The following is an 18,808-nucleotide window of genomic DNA, read 5'->3' on the forward strand; positions in this document are numbered from 1 at the left end:
CAGGCACACCAGGGCCTTCTGTGGTTGCCTTGCAAAGGTATGCTGAGCTGGGGGAGGGCGCCAAGGGCCCACACAAGCCTCTCAGGTCACCTGAGGGGCAGAGGCTGGGGTACTAGGTAAAAATCTTTGGGGTGAAAGGAAAAGACAACACCTCCAGGAAAGCTGGAGGAGGGGATGCGGGTGAGCAGTTTGTTTTGTACGGTTGAGTGGTTTCTCACGTGTAAACTGAGAGTTCCAATCAAAAGCGAAAATAAAACCTTTCAGTCAGTGATTAGAAACTCTGTCCGCACGACAAAAGAGGAAATGACACAGCAGGGAAATGACACAGGGCAGAAATCCCCAGCCTTTAGGCCAAGTACCCCCTGGTGAGCTCAGTCTGCAAGGGCCCGCAGCCCCGCCCCCCGGGCCTGAGGACCCGCCCCCGGACCCGCCCCGCAGCCCCGCCCTGCCTCTTCCTTCCAGCCGGACTCCTACGGGCAGGGCGGGGGGCGGAGTCCGCCCGGGCCCCGCCCACAGCGCGTCCCCGCAAGGTAGCGCGCAGTCTCGACAGGATCGCTTTACGGCCGGAGGAGAGGGTGGGCCCTAGACTTGAGGTAAGTGTTCGAGCAGAGGGGCGGGTAGGTGGAGCGCGGGGAAGAGGCCTTTTGCGGCAGGACGTAAGTGGAGGCGTAGGCGTTGCGACAGCAGCTGGAGGGCAGAGGAGGCGGGTTCGTGTTTCCCGGGCCGAACCGGGCTGTGGGGGGGCGCGGGGCCTGGGCCGGGGAGGGAGCTGAAGGGCCGTGGTGCCAGCATGGGTGAAGGGGAGTGGGGCCGGGAGGCCTTGGGCCGCTCTGGGCGCTGGGCGGATCTGTGGGGCTGGCGGGCCGGAGTCCTGGGTCCAGGCCGGGGGTATGACCGTGATTGGTGTCCCCCGAACCCGCAGCGCGGCCCGTCCTGTCCTCGCCATGAGGCCGCAGCAGGCGCCGGTGTCCGGGAAGGTCTTCATTCAGCGAGACTACAGCAGTGGCACCCGCTGCCAGTTCCAGACCAAGTTCCCCGCGGAGCTGGAGAACCGGGTACGCAGCCGGGCTCCCCGCACCTGCGCTCGGCCGGGGCGGCGGCAGGGTGCGCGTCTGGGAGGGGCCGGGCACAGCAGGGGCCTGGGCCAGGGCTGTGCCAGGACGGGTCTGGTAAGCAAGACCCGGGGTCGGGAGCAGGAGGAATGAGGCCAAGCGCCGGACCGGGTGACCTGACGATGGCCAGGGCCGGAATCGGTACGCTGCCGTCCTCCCCACCCCACCGCGGGTTAGTGACCACAGTGATGAGGCGCTTGATTCCTGACCCTCCAGGCCACCCACCTCGGCGTGTTGTGTAAGCTGCATTCTCCAACCTCACCACGCAAAGGAGATCACCATCATTCGAGTGACGGGCGTCCGGCCGCTTGTGCTGGTTTATTATTCGGTGCTGTGCTGGGCACCGCAGACAGGCCTTCTCCGAACCTTGAGAAACACAGAGTAGTGCATGGGTCTGGACACGGAAATAATCTCAGAAGGAGGCCCTCAACTGGTTTCTTTTGCTGTTATCGCTGGGAGCCGACTTTTGTTGGCCTGTGGGCCAGAACTGTCATCAGAATGTGGGTCCTTTGGGCGGTCTTGCTCGCAGGAAGGGGTGTTTCTCCTTTCTTCAGACTTAATAAAAAGAATAATAATGGTCATTGGATCTTACTGTAAAGGTGCAGCGAAGTGAGACTATGTATGTGTTTTCTTGTGCCTAAGTGTGTTCACACACCCAAAGACAGACTGGTCTTGAGGTTTGTAAGGTGAACCTGTTTCCTGCTCAGAGGTCAGCTTCTGGTTAGATGGGAGCAGGTTTTGCGGTTCTTTTCTCTTTGACAAGAGGGTGAGGGAGTCAGGGGTGATTGGGCATGGGTGTGGAGCTGTGAAGTGCTGGCCGTGGAGTGGGTAGGTGTCGATGAGTATGTGCTGGAGCGATGTGCAGCAGTCATTTAAAATTAGCTTGTGGGGTGGTAGGTCGTTCTACCTGATTGCCAAGGCGGGATAATCAACAAAGATCAATGACAGTGCGCTTTGGCTTGATTTCGAACCCTCAGCAGGTTAGTGGCCCAAGTATGTTTCTTTAAATGCAAATTAAGGCCCCAACACACCTTATAAAGATGATTCCTAGATTAGTTTGTTTGTGAAATATCCTGTAATTGTTGCAGTTTGTTGTCGCCAAGTTATGAGATAACTCAGCCTGACACTAGATGGACACCTCCATGGTGGTTTGAGAAGATAGAAATTGAGCAAGTTGCCTGTTGGCTAGAGCTACTGAATGTGGTTTTTAAAATAATTTAGCATTACAGTTAACAGGCTTTTTTAGTACTTATATGAAATAGATCAAATGTTTCACTTTTAAGTCTCTTAGGGAAACTGACTTAATACTGTTTATGTGCTTTCGGATCAGAATGTAAACAGCTCTTTTGCCCCACACTCATTTGGATGTCACTTGATGCTTTGTTTAAAGGATTTAAAAGTCAAACTTCCAGCTCATAATTGAGCCAAGTCTATTTATGCAGAATCAGACATGAGCCTTCAACTCTGTGTGTGGTGGAACCTTTATTTTATAGTCTGAATACAGAAACGGTGCAGTTACAGTACTCCATGGATGGCTATAGGAAGTTGCTCTTGGCAAATTCTGGAGTCCCTTTCGTTTCTCTGACTTCGTGTAGCCCAGCACCACTTGTGATTCTTAGTACTATGTGTGTGTGTGCTTAGTCGCTCAGTCAGACTCTTTGCGACCCCATGGATTATAACCCGCCAGGCTCCTCTGTCCATGGGGATTCTCCAGGCAGGAATACTGGTGTGGGTTACCATTTCCTTCTCCAGAGACTCTTCCCAACCCAGGGATTGAACCCAGGTCTCCCACATTGCAGGCAGATTCATCTGAGCCACTAGGGAATCCCAAGAATACTGGGGTGGGTAGCCTATCCCTTCTCCAGGGGATCTTTCCGATCCAGGAATTGAACCGAGATCTCCTGCATTACAGGCAGATTCTTTATCAGCTGAGCTACCCTTGAAGTTTTTTTTTTTTTCTTTTTAAATGTTTGTGTTAAAACACTAGCTTATACTTGAAACTGTTTGAGAAAGCTTTGATTTTTTTTTAAGTGTGTTGAGATTAAATTTAAATTACAGGTTTAAATTTTCCTTGCTTTGTTTGATGGAAAATTGAAAGGTTTCTTACTTTGTTTCTCTACTGCTTAACCTAGAAATTGTACTGATTGCGCTGCCACTGAGGCTGAGTTTCCCTTTGTGAGAACGTCGTACTTGGCAATGTAATAGAGGGAGAAATAAACATCCAGCTGTTTTGTATGACTTTAAAGCATTAAACACACACACATTTGTACCCTTTAATTTGGGAGTAAGAACAAGTTCTGTGTGTTAACAAGTTTACTTTCTCACTGCCTCTGAGAACATAATACTTTGATGTGTAAGCTCTTTGTCGCCAGGACATTTCTTTAAAGCTTGATTCTTAACTTTAGCCAGCATACGGACATCTTAGGAACCCTTGGTGTGGGCAGAAAGAGAATTGAGTGAGCTATAATTGAGGCATTTGTTCCCTGCATCCCTTTAAAACTGTGTCTCTACAGCCGGTCAGTAGAAATTACCTTTGACTCATTACCTTTGATAAGCTTCAGCCTGATGCTTTCGGCAGGTGGTTCAACATGAAACAAAAATTCTGGGAGATGAGCCTGACTCCTATTTCCATTTAGACCGCCACTGTTTATTGGTCCAAATAGCTCTAACTTGACAAACCTCCAGATGTCAGGATAGCTGCTGTGTCGGTGTCCAGGCACCCAGAGGGGCTCGCTGACAGCCGTGCTTCATAAAGCCTGCAGGGCGTGGAAGCAAGGCCGGCGGTTGCCCTGCAGAGCCCTTAGTTTTGTGTGTCCTTGCCTTTACTGCTGCCTGTCATGCTTTTTTTAAACCTTTCTAAGATACTCTTTTTTTTTTTTGGCTGTGCTGCACGGCATGCAGGATCTTAGTTCCCTGACCAGGGATTGAACTGGGGCCCTCGGCAGTGAAAGTGCCAAAACCTAACCACTGGACTGCCAAGGAACTCCCATCTTTTTGGTTTTTTAATTAAACTGTTTTTTTTTTTAATCTTCACTTTGGATTTTAAAAAAAATTTTTTAATGGTTTATGACTTGCTTCCATCCTGTAAAGCATTGCAGTCGTGGAATAACTTTTAAGAATTAGTGTTTCTGGTAGGATCTGTAATTCCAAATCAGAAAGAAATCAAATATTTCTGGGTTGGGGACTTCCTGGCAGTCTGGTGGTTAAGACTCAGCACTTCCAAGGCAGGGGACGCAGGTTCAGTCCCTGGTCCGGAAACTGAGATCACATAGACCACCTGGTGTGGCTAAAAAAAAAAAGTTTCTGGGTTGAAACACCTAGTTTTTAATCATTCTATCCAAAGAAACATAAATAATTCAGAGAAGTTTCTTTTTCAGATCATAACACTGTAGATAAATCCAAGTGCGAGTGTTTGTAATTATTTGGACTTTCATGGTTTTACTGATGAATAAACAGAAGACCTTAAGTTTGACAGAACCAGGTAGAGATAACAATTTACCATCAACACTTGTTCACTGAGCAGGTCTCCTCTAAGTGTGTTCTGGGAATGGTGACAGGTTGCCCAGGTGACCGTTAGTGACACAGCACATCTTCAAGTGGGGGCCCTGGCTCCCACCTCTGTCCCCACTTTCCCAGCCCCCTTTAGAAACACTGCTGTTCTGGGAAATTTAAAGTAGCTCCTCTTAAAAGGCAGGTTGAGTCACTGCCACTTTAAGGTTTTCATGCCTTTGGCTCATTGAATCTTCACCATTTTCCACGTGAAGGACAAGGCAGCTGCCTCTTACCTAAAGGTTTTTTTAATAGCTTAAGGTTGATAATCTGTTAAGAAAGAATTATGTTCTTGGAGCATAATTTTGGAAATTTGGAAATGTTCTGTCTCAAAGTGTATATTAAGGTTCTTGGAGTTTCTTTCTGAGTCTGTTGCTGTGTAAAGCCTTCATAAAGGAAAGAATTAATATGTAAGTGGGTATTGGTTTTAGGAATAAGGGGGGTACAGTGTGAGAGCAGGCTGAGGATAAGGACAGATAGGTTGGGCTCTGTTACCTCCTGAGAATGATAGAATTGGGTGAGATGCTCTAGCTTGGGCCTTAAATTCCCATGGAGATTTGAAATTGACAAAGTACTGTTAAGGAAGGAAGGAAGGAAAGGGATACTGGAAGAAGAAAGGGAAAGCGGGTGATTAGAGAAAAGCAGATACGTCGGTCGTGTTAGCACACGTGTTAGGTGATGGCGTCACTGACTAGAAAAAGGTCATAGGCGCCCCTGGTAAGAAGAGCCCCGCGGTAGTGGGAGGTTTTGCCTTGTCTAGTGTGAGCTCTTAGTAACCAAGTAGTCACTGTAAAAGAGATGGGAAAGCATACAGAGTTTGCCCCTGTTGATCTGCAGGCAGAGTCCTTACTCCCTTTTTGGGCCTCAGTCGCTGCCAGCATTTAGCGACCTCGATTTAAGGTCGCCTGCCCTTTCCAGGTAAGGCAGCGTGCCGCCCCTCCTCGGGCGCCCCACGCTCTTCACGCACGCCTCAGTTGCACTGTTCAGTCGGCTTCTTGTGTTTTCACTGTTACGTGTCTGTTACACTCATGACTGTGAATGCCGTGAGGACAAGTCAGTGTCTTACTCATCTCTCTCCAAGGCCTGCCTGTGGTGATACCCGAAGGTACGAGCTCTGTAAATGTGAGTGTGGGAGAATGCGGGGCTGGAAGGACTGTGTTCTTTAATTAAGTTACTTGTGATTCAGCACAGAGGATCGGGCGACACCCTTTTCAGCCTGGACATAACACAGTGTCCAAAAGAAAGATGAAACGAAACAAGCACTGACCAGTTTCAGCAACTTAGATCCAGTTTGAATCACCTAAAAATTTGTTTGCCAACAGATAAAATGTTGACAAGACGGTGACCTAATTAGGGATCGCAAGCAGGAGTGACGTGGTCATCTTTTTTTTTTTTTTTTTTCAAAACTGATTTTAAAATTCTTTTCTCTGTACAGATTGATCGGCAGCAATTTGAAGAAACAGTACGGACCCTAAATAACCTTTATGCCGAGGCCGAGAAGCTTGGGGGCCAGTCATATCTGGAAGGCTGCCTGGCTTGTCTAACAGCGTACACCATCTTCTTGTGCATGGAAACTCATTATGAGAAGGTTAGCCTGCCCGTGTTTTCCGAATCTCTTACAAGCATTAAAAAAAAAAAAAGTTGGGTTTGTTACAGGTTATGTTTACATGGTGACGCTTGCTATAAAATTTAAAGGGCCTTTTAAAATAATAATAATTCAGATTTTATTGTTGCCTCTATGACCAGACACGCAGAAGAGTGCTGAGTTTTTATTTCCCCAAATTTGTACCCTCCATCTCCTCCTCCCACCTGAGTCCTTGTCTCCCCTCTGAACTGTCCACTGGAGACAAAGATGCTGGCTCCTCAACTCAGGGGTCCGAAAGTCAAGCCTCCCATTCCCCAGTTGGCTCAGCGGCACCCTGTCTTTTTCGCCCAGCATCTTCAGGTGGGGGTCGAGAAGAGCGAAATTGTATCAGTAGTCAGACCGAGCTGTCTTCCAATTGCCCATTCATTAACTTTATGACACCCTCTGCCTCCCCCTGATTTATGCCCTTGTGACGTCTCTCCTAGACCAATACCGCAGCCACAGAGCCTCTTTCCTGCCTTTCTCTTCCATTTCCAAACAGCTGCTGTGTCGTGAAACACAGCCATGCCTCTCCTGCAGCGTGAGGGGCTGTCGCAAGCCCTCCCCCAGCTCGCCTCCCCCAGCCCTGTCTCCCCCGTCCTCACTTTATCTTTTAGCCAGGTGCACCCTTTGAGAAGCCTTCCTCCCCCTGAGATGCCCTTTCCATGTCCGAATGGCCTCAGTCCTTCAGTCCTGCTCTCAGCTGACTTTTCACCCTGTCTTCTGATTGGATTCCTTCTCTCCCCTCTGTCCCCACAGCGCTTTACTGGAATCTGTTTTCTGGTACTTAAGCGCTCTTTGCTGAGGAATGTAGCATTTATATTCCTGTCTTACTTGCCCATCAAGTATGTGTTTTTCTTGTGATCAAGGACAGTGTGTCCCTCTTGATGCCTAGCACGAGGCCTTGGGCATAGGAGGCACCCCACTGGCCAAAGTCTCCTGGAGGCTGTCTTGTACTCCATGTGGTGGAGAGCGGACACAGGTGTGGCTCCAGCGTTTTGAGCCGTTGGCTGAACGTGCCACCGTGTTCTTCCTTACCATCCTGGTGTGAGTCCCCTGGTAAGCATTTAAAGAGCGACACAGGCAGTTTATGCCCTTCTCCTCGTCACACACTTTCTTTCCTGCTTAATGTTCGGCATCAGAAGTCACAGAGGATCCGTATCCACTTTCAGTCTGTTCTGTCTTAGCAGCTCCTCTTTAGTGATACATTTCGTGAGTGAAGGGACACGGGATCCATTCGATTAATTTTATTGAACACCTACTATGTGCTAAGCACTGTGCAGAGGATATAACTGAATGGGCAGACGTGGTTACTGACGTTGTGGAGTTTATAAGTCTGGTAAAAACTGATACTAAGGAACAAAACCCACAGAATTGTAAGTTGTGATAAATGCCTTAGAAAAAACCAAACTTCCCGAGGATAGACCAGAACCAGAGAGACTAATTTAGATGGGGTGGTCAGAAAGGGTCTCTGGGGTGCTAGCGTTCAGCTGCCACGTGAAAGATGGGGAGCCTGGGGCCTTTCAGAAGGCTGGAGGAGGATGTGCAGAGCGTGGGCCCCCTGTGCAGAGGAGGAGAGGGCAGAGGTGACAGGAGAGGTGAGGGGACCTGCGTTCTGCCCCATGGAGTGTGTGCTCCGTGGAGAGAGGCTTAGATTTTATTTCCATGCAGGGTAGGATCACTGAAGCTTTTCAAGCAGGAGAGTGGCAGGATCCGATTTTCATTTTAAACAGATTTCTTGGCTCTGAGGAAGAAAGGTATAAAAGTGCAAGTAAGACGCTTCGTAGAAGTCCGGGCAGGAGACAAGGAGAGCCTGGGCGGGGAGGGAGCGGCAGGGACGGCAGGAGGTGAGCGGATTCAAGGGGCGAGGTGGTGGAGGAGGAGGCACGCTAGGGAGCCACTGACCACAGGAGGGGGTGGGTGGGGAGGGCTGGGCCTGTGCAGGTAAGATACTCATGCCACGTGGCCGTAGAAGACGTGTAATATAGCCAATTTAAGGCAGAAATATGTCCTCCAGAGTGTTTTATTCACGCCTCATGGAATATTGCATGCTTGAATTGTTATTTCACTGTAGTTTTTAAATTTGTTGATGAAATTTTAATCAACTTATTTTTTCATGTGTCTTTGCTAAAATAGATACAGATACCTGCCTCTGGCATCAGTTATAGAGAGACTGATCACTGGGTGCCAGCCAGGTCATTTCCTAGTTATGAGTCATGGACAAGTTCATCTCTCCAAATCTGAGTTCTCAGTTGTAAGCGGGTCTTAGATTGGTAGTTACCAAGGAGTGGGGATGGGTGTTAGCAGATGCAGATGAGGAGACATAGGAAAGAAACCATCCTGGAACAGAATATGAAAGAGAACGTAGGTACATGTGCAACTGAGTCACTTGGCTGTATATCAGTGATTAGGACACGTTTGTTTAAAAAAACAAAAAAGGTAAATCCAAAAAAGAAATATAATGGATCTTTGAATTAATAAATTGCCTTACATATGGCAGGTGCTAAATAAAGTTTTCTTAAGATAGACTTAAAAATCGAGTTAGTGTGTGTGTGTATATATATGTTTTAATCAGATATGTGTGCACTTACATGTACAGGTTTTTTTTTACCTTGAGTGTATAAGTGTATAAGTCATCTTTTTTTAGCAGCTGCTGGTTTCTTTACCTACTAAAACATTTAGCAACTCTTAATTAAAGTCTTTTTTGATTAGTATTTGATTATTTTGATGATCAATTTCAGAAGGCACGTCTCAAATTATATCAGAAAATAATGGACTTGAGTTCATAAATAACATATAAGGTATTACTTTACAAGTCTAATTAAAGTCTCTTTTACAGAGTAAGTATTATAAAGCAAATAAAGACCCAATAAAATTAGTCAAGAAACCCAAATTTATGGCACATTTTATAAATGTGATTTTATATAAGAAATTTGGACATGAATTAACTAGATCATGCAAAGTACATAACTGGAATGGTCATAATAAAGATATAATCTCCATGTACTTTTAAAAGGAAACATTGTAAATGTGTATTTGTATTTTTGATAAGATGATAAAAATGTTAGAGTGCTCAGCCACTCCCTCTCTCCAGTTTGCCCCTTAGGAATTCCTGTGCTATTATTTTCTCCTTTATGAAGGGACAAAATTGAGTCATTTAGTCTTTATTGTGTTAAACACTAAAACTTCCAGTCTACAAACAGTAAGCCACGCATAGTGACACTTACACTTTGTCCTGTGGGTTAAATTTTTTGAGATTGTAAATAGGCCTTTTAAAACCCACTAGAACAATCGTGCTTTTTTTTTTTTTTCTATAATGTGCTATTTATTGATTTACAATGAAGATAAAGGCTTCAGTGTTATTCCCCTCCATTGCTGCCCATTATAATCAGGGAACAAATGGGCCTGTGGAACGTTCTTCTTTCAGGAGCAGTTGCTGTGTTCGTCCACCAGAGACGTCCCTGCTGCCCATGGGCTGTGATGTGAAAAGAGCGCAGTCAGAGAACTCAGATCTTTCTGGAAACACTAAGCCCCTGGGCCTCTCACTCAACCCCACTTCGGTTATCTTTCCTCAAGGGCTTTGAGAGGCTTATTCTCAAAGAGGACAATAGCCTTTCCTGAGGTCTGAGTGTTTAACTTTGTAAATACTATACAAACTGAGGTTTTTATTGCGGGTTTGAGGATAACAGATAATTTTGTTGGTATTATAGTTTGTTTTAACAACGATTCACTAAAAATAGTGAAGTATGAATAAAATGTCAACACAAAGTTCCTTGAGGGTGAGAACGGTGCTCTGTCCTGGCAGGAGTGAGGTACGAGTTGACTCACGTCCGTGAGCTGTCTGTTGCTAACAACACATCTGGGTTAGCATGGTGCCGCCTTCACTGCAGTGCTGTGGGAGGATTTGCAGCTGGCGCCCAAGGAAAACTGTCTTCTTTCTGAACTGAAACCCAAGTGTCCATGAGTGTTACCAAAGTTTAAACAAAAGCCTTGCACGACAGAGTTCTGCTTGAATCAAATAAAGCATGGCTGTGTCTTTGCTAATAACCTGCACTCGAGGAGGGGAGGAGAGCTATGTGAAGGAATCCTTTCTTTGAAACCAGCCATGCAGGCTGGTTTCTCAATGTCTGCCCAGTGTAAATGGACGGGGTGAGGGGAGCCTGGCTGTCCGGTTTCGAGCTCTGGCAGGTGAGCACAGAAGGAAATTGGAGCGAAGAGGGAGAATCCTGAATTGGGCACCATCATGAGTGACTTGCTTCCCTTCTTTTTAGCATGATTGACAGTGTTCTTGCCTGGAGAATCCAGGGATGGGGAGCCTGGTGGGCTGCTGTCTGTGGGGTCGCACAGTGACTTAGCAGCAGCAGCAGCATGATTGACAAATGCTGGTGGAAAGAGAGTGACTGAGATTTTTTTTTTTGCTCATAAAGACCAGGCACTGCTCAAATTCTTTGAGAGTTGAAAATAGGAGAATGACATATGTACTTTAGGTAATAAGGTGAAAAAGTCTTTTCTTTAGAAATAGTATTCTTACATTACTTCATAACCCTGCAGATGACTCTTTTAATAATATCATGCTCTTTTTTAAAAAACGTAAAACATGAGATTTTATTATTCCCCAGAGATGTAACCTGAATAGACTGTTTATTGTCCTTCAGTGAGAAAATCCATTATACAAGCAGCATAGAGTTTTAAATTCTAAATCAGTTTATGCCAAAGCAGCTACGTTTTATCATTCTAATATGTTGGTTTGTTCTGGTACATTATAGACCCATACTTAAATCAGATTTCTTCCTTTCCAGCTTTATTTTCATACAGTTCTTTTTTTCCCTTTATGTTGTGATCACATTTATCTGTGACTTTATCATATTCTGCTAGTGTGAATTTAAGGAAACATACAGTAATTAAAGAATTGGATCAAAGCGTCTTTGAAGATTAGAGCCAGCAAAGGATTATAATGACCTTGAATCTGAAAGAAAACATGTGACTCTTTGATTTTGTGTATCACTATTAAGATTTATTTTCTTCTAGGTTATCTGTCTCAGAATTGCCCTTATTAAAGCTTAAGATTTGGCAATTTCCAGAAGTTCCTTTTTATCCTATCTGGTTTTTGTCTATGTTTGCTTTGACTTTTACAACCTTAATACTAAACTTATAAATCGAGGTTCCCATCTAGGACTCAGGAGCAGGCTGCAGAGCAGCCTCCCATGCAGGCAGGAGATGATGGAGAACACTGGTCACCAGACCTCCATGGCAGCCAGCACAAACGTGCCTGGTGAAGGAAACAGATTTCTCAGTTTTAAATGTACTGGACTCCCTTCGTTATAGGCCCGCTTTGTATTATGACTTTAAATTGATGAAAATGTACAGTGGAGAAAGCAGTTCGTTCTTTCTTTATTGGGGTGGAGGGTGGGGGGCATGCCTCACAGTTTGTAGGATCTTAGTTTCCCTATCAGGCATGCAAATGGGCCCTCAGCAGTGACCTGAGGTCCTGGCCACTGGATTGCAGAGAAGTCCTGAGAACCATCTCCTGAGTGTCCAGGGGAAAGCCAGAAGCTGTTCCTGATATCAGAGGAGGTCACATGTTGCACATTTCCTGAGTAGGGAAGGGGAAGGCACGTAACGTGTATATGGTCACCTCCAAATTTCTCCGTATCCAGGATGGAGGGAAGGGGCGTGGCTCTCGTGCCGCCACCTGGCTGCATCTCTGTTTGGACTTAGGCTGTATGGATGTGCTCAGAACTGGGGCTAGGGGGCGGGTGTTGGGGACCCAGGGCATGAGCCACAGAGTCAGAGCTGTCCCTCCACGTGAACACCTATTTCTTGCTTTGAAAACTAATTCCACTGCCTGAATATTTTGAAGTTCAGCTGAATACTCAAAAAGAGAATCTGATGAAGTTGGTAAGAGAGCTGTGTTGTTTCTCTTTGGTCAGGTCCTGAAGAAAGTCTCCAAATACATTCAAGAGCAGAATGAGAAGATCTACGCCCCACAAGGCCTCCTCCTGACAGATCCCATCGAGAGAGGACTGCGAGTTGTATCTTTTCAGTCCAGATCATGAGGTCTAAATATTTGATTATGGCCGTCAGCCCTGGCCAGAGAGGATTTCCCTCCGTTCCCGAACCTGCCCTGGGCTCTGCTGCTGGAAGGCACTCCCTCCTTCCAGCACAACTCCTTCCCGGGTGGCGTGCTGGTCTCTGGAGCGTGTAGTGTTGGGGCTGCCGCTGTCTTGGTGGCTGTGCAGCATCTTGTAGTAATAATGGAGTGGGGTGAGTCATGCATCTCAGCTGCGGAGGCTACACCAAAGGCCCCTTTGAAATGCATGAACTCAGTGCGCGGAGAGCTCGTCGTCCAAATAAATCGCAGCTCCGTGGGTTCATCTGACTCGTTGAAATCAGTTACAGCTGCCAGATGTATCATTTCATTACCTTTGACATAACTGTATATTTTAGAGGCAGTTGACAACATCACGAAGTTTATTTTGGTAATTTGGTAAATAAAATTACAAAAAAATAATTTAGCTTGATAACAAGTAAAATAAATAACTGGATAAAATAAATTTTTTTTAAAACCTAGGTCAGATAATCCCAGGCCTTCCGGCTGATAATAATTTCAACGGCTTTATTATACTCGTATCAGTGTTTCTTAAACTTTTAGAAGTCGTGAGCTCTCTCACAAGAAAAAGTTTGCATACAATTTCAGGGTGTTTTGCACCCCTGACGTCATTACCTCACTATGGATGCTCAGTGAAGAGCCCCCGTTAGTTCTGCAATAAAGTATCCTTTTTCACATTCTTTTCTTCTTTTAAAAAATAAATAATATTTGGAGAGGAACTCTGTGGTATACCACAAGCAATGACATTTCTTGAATTTTTCAGCAGGGTGTGGCAAACACTGTTTAACTTAAGCAGGAGAAATTTTTAATGTTTTGAAATAAGTAAAGCAAATAATAATAATTTTAATTGCTTAAATAATAATTTAAGATAAGTAAAGGCAAGGGGGACTTTGCTAGCGGTCCGACAGTTAAGACTCCGAGCTTCCAGCTGGTGGGTCCAGGTTCAATCTTGTGTAGGGAACTGAGCTATCCCACAAGGTGCAGCCAAAAGAATTTTTTTTTAAAGTAAGTAAAGAGAAGTCCGCACAGATCATACCCATCTTCTCTCCGTAGTCCCTTTTCCTGTGTTGTGTTTTCCAGTGTGTTTTCTTAACAGTCATGCTGTTTAGATTGAAATTACCATTTATGAAGACAGAGGTATGAGCAGTGGAAGATAAACCATAGAATTAAAGGTAAATATGAAATTGTATGATTATGTGCCATTTTTGTAATTTTGTAGGGTGCATGAATTTTCTCGTCTGCATCATAAATACTGGCATACTGTCTGTACTGACTTGATATTTAAAATGTGTCATTAACCCAAATTCTGTTAACCCAAGTGATAGTTTAACCCTGATATTTTTTCTTCCCCCTTTGTTGTTTTCAGCCTCATTTTGTTATTACTTTGTTTTGGGGGGTTGGGGGGTCTTATTTTAATATTTCAAAACTATCCTGGACATTTTAATAGATGGGTCTTACACATAAAAATCAGGTCAGAAGATTTCCCTGACATTTTTTCCCCTGACAGATTTCCCTGTCATTAAAGCCATGACAGATGGCTGTAATAACCAAAGAAACGTTTCAGAATAGGGAGAGTCTAAATATTTGATGTATTTAAGTGGCTTCATAGCCCTTTAAAAGAAACCTTACCTCTAGTGGGTAGAACCATACATAAATGTTCACGCGCTTTAGAATGTTCATGTTCTCACGTATCCACATAATGACGCTGAACAACTGAGCAGCAAATTGCTGAATGCTGGTGGGAATGTGGAGGAAGAATCACCTGGAAGCCAGCGCACCTTCTAAGTGACCAGAAAAAAGGGCCAATTTCTGCCCGTTTCCGTCCTGCGCTCCACCTCCCAGTAGTAATTCTGCCGCTGAGCTTTCCTGACCACGTCCGCAGGCAGCTGTCCCTGACTCGCAGGAGGCTGCTCAGAAACAGATTCAGCCAGAGCAGACAGCCTCCTCCCCAGGGCAACAGCAATGATATTCGCTGCTGTTCTGAGGGCATGGCTGTGTGCTAGGTGTTACACAGACTGTTTCCAGTTCTCACAAGAATCCTGCCCAGTATTCCCCCCACATTACAGATAAGCAAACCAAGATAGGAAGAGATTAAGTGATGATCTCCAGGTCACACAGCTAATAGTCCAGGGTTACGAACCCGAGTCTGGTTGACCATAAAGCCTTGTCTTTTCACCGTACTTCCTATAAGTACATGCAGCAGCAGAGATGTGGAGAAAAAAGAGTCCATCGCATTATTCTAAATGCTTTTCCCCTTCATTTCTTTTCCAGTACCTTTTAAAAATAACATCTTGTCTGTTCCATTTGTTGAATGCTATTAATACATAGCTGTCTTCTCTGAGCGCTAGGGAATGTGTCCCCTGAGTTCTTACAAGACAGACCTAAATAATGACACCCTCTGCCGTGTGTTTTATTCTTTACTGAGACTTTGTTTTGGAGCACATAGTGTTACCTGTTCACACGCTTTCTCACGTGCGCTTTGCAAACTGGTACTTCTCAGAGGAGCAGCCAGGAGCCCTAAGTGTGGTTTTGGTGGCGGGCCGCTGGGACGCGTTGGTTTGATCAGTTGCAGCTGCGCTGCCTTGGCACAAGCCGTTTGTCATGACGCACTTTGCAGCTCCTGTTGCTCTAACACACTGTTTTCCTGAGGTGGCGCGGGACTTGGAGCAATCGCACACCAGAGAGGAATCTATCAATATTCAACAACAGCGAAGTTTTGAAATGAGATTTACGTTAGGAACTTGTGGTAATTTCATGAATGCAAATATTTTCGTTCAGTGTAATTTAGTTTTCAGAGCTGTGTGTTCCTCAGACCTGGGATCCTGTGTGGGCTGAGGTCTTAGAGGAAAGGGGAAAACTCTTGAAGAATAATGAATTCAGTTCTGTCATTTTTCTTAAGCATACATGGTGTCTGCAGCTTGACGCATTATATGGGAATTAAAATTAATGACTTAAGAGCACACAAATCATGGAGATGGCCTTTATTTTTTTAAAAGAGTGTTATATTTTACTCCTTTTTAAAAAGTTATAATTTTTTTGATACCTTTATTATTCAACAAACTGATGGTTGTTTTCTCTCTTAAGATTAAGATCGTCTTCTTTACTTAAAAAACAGAATGTAGCACTAACCTATCACGATAAATAAGTGATAATAAAAACACCCAGCGCTTGTGGGCACCTCCTGCGTGCCCGCATCATTCATAGCACCCTCTGGGGTCTGTGGCAGTGTCCCTGTTTTTCAGAAGAGGGGACCGAGGCCCGGAGAATTTCAGTTATTTGTCCAGGGCCCCAAACCGGCAGGTCGGCAGGAGGCAGCCAGGCCTGGATTGGCCGCGCACTCCTGTTCTGTGCTGCCTCTCGAGACATGGTTGGTCAGAGATGCAAACATACAGGCTTGGATCTCTGGACCCTCAAACCATGGACCCCCTTCGGCAGATGAGACAGATCTGGGCATCTCAGTAGCCGGAGCCTGGGTTAATGGAGTGTAGCCCACACGTGGGGAGGTCACAGCAGCTGCTCTTGGGAGGTCAGTCAGTGTCGCTTTCTAAGCCTTTGCTTCTCCCTCTAACTACAGATCCCACGTCCAGCTGGGACCCTCACCTGTCCACCGGCCGACCGCAGAGCGTCCCCCTACCTCCTCTCCAGAGCATCATTCCTTCGTATCTGCTGCCAGAGCCACGGTGCCATTCACTCCAAGGACTGACTTTCTAAAATTCCGCACCTGGAGTGACCTCTAGTCGCTCAGCATCCACTTTGTGTCTCCAAATCGTGTAGGACTCTGCAATATTTTGATCAGTTTCAGAGAAAATGCCATGAAGCGTTTCACTTTGTTCATTCAAAGCCATTAAACAAATATGCAGTTGGTCAGCCCAGCAGTTTATTTCTCACCTGCTGCCAGTACCAGTGGTTCTCATCATTCCTTGGGCTTCAGCATGTTGTATCCTAGCCAGTGTTCAGTCTTACTCCCCCCAAATTCATGAAATGCTTTTCTCCAGGATTTTGGTGAAGGGTGGGCTGTGTCTGGTTTTGCTAACGCATCTCCCAGATTTCAGAAAACTACCAGTTTTGCTGTGACTCAGAGCTTAAAGGTCTAGTTCTGCTGTTTAATTCCCCAAACCGAAGCTCATTGGAAAAATAATGTATTATTTTTCTTGTTTTATTATATCAGTTTCCTAATTAAAGCAGTGTTTAATGCATTTTCCAGGTTTGGGTTTTTTCAGAATTCTGTTGGTACCGCATCACCTCGAGCATTGGGAAGACGTGGTCTGTGTCGCTTGTTCTTATAAGAATGAGTAAGCACAATAAAGTGGATGCTAAACCATCAAACTCAGATGTCCCTGCTGTGTCCCTGAATGTGTAACGAGCAAGTGTAATAAATATTTTAATTATAGTTTTGTTATAAATGTAACTTAAGAGGAAAAATTTGATAGGAATAATACTGTATATTGCTAATTTTTAACTCTCCCTGCTGGCAGTCCTTATGGTTCATAGACTTTATCATATACAGTATTCCACGCACAGAAACATGTATGATTGGTTCAAGTTCAGTAAGATAAGTGATTTCCAGCTAAAACTGTCAAGTCCTGAGTCACTGTTTGGAGTTCTTTTTTTGGCTGTATGTTCTTAGCATTGGGACTTCCCATACCCTTCACCTTTGGGGTTTGAGAGCACTGTTTTTGGGAGAAGGATAAGACATGTATTAGGAGAGAATGAAACAGTTAAAAGTTTTACTTTCAGAGATGTTGTAGGTGCTAATACTGGATTTAACCTTTCAGATTTAATTTCTTTTATGAGTCTGTTAGTTATTCAGTAAATCCCATAGTTCTATGTAATATTTTAATTGTATAACTTGTTACTTTATAATAGCCTATAATAGTGTGTCTGTCTGCCTTTTCAACCCGTTGCAATAACTTTGCTGAAATATTAACACATTAGTAAATCTTTTCTTAAACAAATTGTCTCTGTGTCATATTTGGTGTGATTTGATGAAGTGTAAATGATACGATATTACATTTGGCAGATAGACAATACTGCGAGAACCCCTGGTTCAGTGCAGCTTAGTATTTTTAAACATCTGACGTTCATACAGTTTGTCACACTCAGCAGCTTTTTACATGCTGTATCTCTTAAATGAAGATACATTAGCGACAGGGCTCCAAACCGAGAAATAGTCCCCAATAGTCAAAATGTATTCAATTAAATAAGAGATTGGAATGTTTCATTAGGGGAAGAGTATCACAGTATCATGACAATCTTAGATCGTCTGATGTCTCTGTTGTGTGTGTGTGTTTTGTTTTTTTTTTTATGAAGTGCATTTGCAGAGAGTAACAGCTTATAAAATAGAGTCTATATTCCAACTTAAATTCCTTCCATATTCCATTTGGCCTTGGTTCCTAGATAAGTCAACACTTGTCAAGTAGCACAGGCCTTGTTGCTCGTTTCAATCTCATAAAGGAAGCTGGAGTCTTTGTGCCATGTTTGGTCTTCATACTTACCTCCCCTTCCCCTTGCCACCCCACCCAGCCCCTCAGGTCCCTGAGAGCAGGGCTGGTTTCTCTTTCCCCTCGCATCCATCCCTGACCCAGCATTCCACAACACTGCTACATGTACTGTACCTGGCACTCGTATCCTTGTACATAAATGCACGCCATGTAAGAGGAGAGGTCATTAACGGTTGCTTTACTACATCTTGATTAGGAAGGCGTTTGGCTTAATAGTGACTCGTAAACTCCCTGGGGCTTCCCTGGTAGATCAGCTGGTGTAGAATCCACCTGATGGGTGGGAGACTTCCTGGCTCGGGAAGACCCCTGAAGAAGGGATAGGCTACCCGCTCCAGATTTCTTAGGCTTCCCTAGTGGCTCAGACAGTAAGGGATCCGCCTGCAATGAGGGAGACCTGGGTTCGATCCCTGGGTTGGGAACATCCCCTGGAGGAGGGCATGGCAACCCACTCGAGTCTTCTTGCCTGGAGAATCCCATGGACAGAGGAGCCTGGTGGGCTGCAGCCCGTGGGGTCCCAAAGGCTAAGACATGACTGAGCGACTAAGCACAGCACACAGCACAGCAAACTCCCCTTTATAGAAGTCTTGTTCTGAGAGACAGTATCTGTGCTCAGATTCCACTAGAGGTGGACTTTTGCCTCAGTTCAGTCACTCAGTCATGTCCGACTCTGCAACCCCATGGACTACAGCACGCCAAGCTTGCCTGTCCATCACCAACTCCAGGAGCTTGCTCAAACTCATGGCCCTCAAGTCGGTGATGCCATCCAACCATCTTGTCCTCTGCTGTCCCCTTCTCCTCCTGCCTTCAATCTTTCCCAGCATCAGGGTCTTTTCCAAAGAGTTGGTTCTTCGCATCAGGTGGCCAGAGTATTGGAATTTCAGCTTTAGCATCAGTCCTTCCAATGAATATTCAG

The 18,808-nt window shown here is 45.1% G+C and overlaps 1 protein-coding gene across 2 annotated transcripts; it reads left to right on the forward strand.

Moving 5' to 3' along the window:
* The first annotated feature begins 547 nt into the window (after positions 1 to 547).
* GOLGA7 (golgin A7) lies at positions 548 to 17,349 on the forward strand. 2 transcript variants are annotated; one of them, XM_012106001.4, is made up of 6 exons: positions 548 to 593; positions 923 to 1,055; positions 6,097 to 6,249; positions 12,216 to 12,317; positions 13,504 to 13,566; positions 15,969 to 17,349. In XM_012106001.4, the coding sequence occupies exons 2-5, from the start codon at positions 945 to 947 to the stop codon at positions 13,549 to 13,551; spliced, it is 414 nt and encodes a 137-aa protein (XP_011961391.1). In that variant the 5' UTR covers positions 548 to 593; positions 923 to 944; the 3' UTR covers positions 13,552 to 13,566; positions 15,969 to 17,349. The 2 variants fall into 2 exon arrangements, with proteins under 2 accessions (XP_011961391.1, XP_004021844.1); XM_004021795.5 differs by lacking the exon at positions 548 to 593 and adding an exon at positions 647 to 707.
* The last annotated feature ends 1,459 nt before the right edge of the window (positions 17,350 to 18,808 follow it).

The sequence above is a fragment of the Ovis aries genome, chromosome 26, assembly GCF_016772045.2.
Source record: "Ovis aries strain OAR_USU_Benz2616 breed Rambouillet chromosome 26, ARS-UI_Ramb_v3.0, whole genome shotgun sequence".
NCBI lineage: Eukaryota > Metazoa > Chordata > Mammalia > Artiodactyla > Bovidae > Ovis > Ovis aries.

Coding starts and splice junctions, on each gene's coding strand:
- GOLGA7 (XM_012106001.4), top strand. CDS start 945: ATGAGGCCGCAGCAGGCGCCGGTGTCCGGGAAGGTCTTCATTCAGCGA. Junction 6,250..12,215: donor TGGAAACTCATTATGAGAAG/GTTAGCCTGCCC, acceptor CTCTTTGGTCAG/GTCCTGAAGAAAGTCTCCAA. Junction 12,318..13,503: donor TCGAGAGAGGACTGCGAGTT/GTATCTTTTCAG, acceptor CATGCTGTTTAG/ATTGAAATTACCATTTATGA.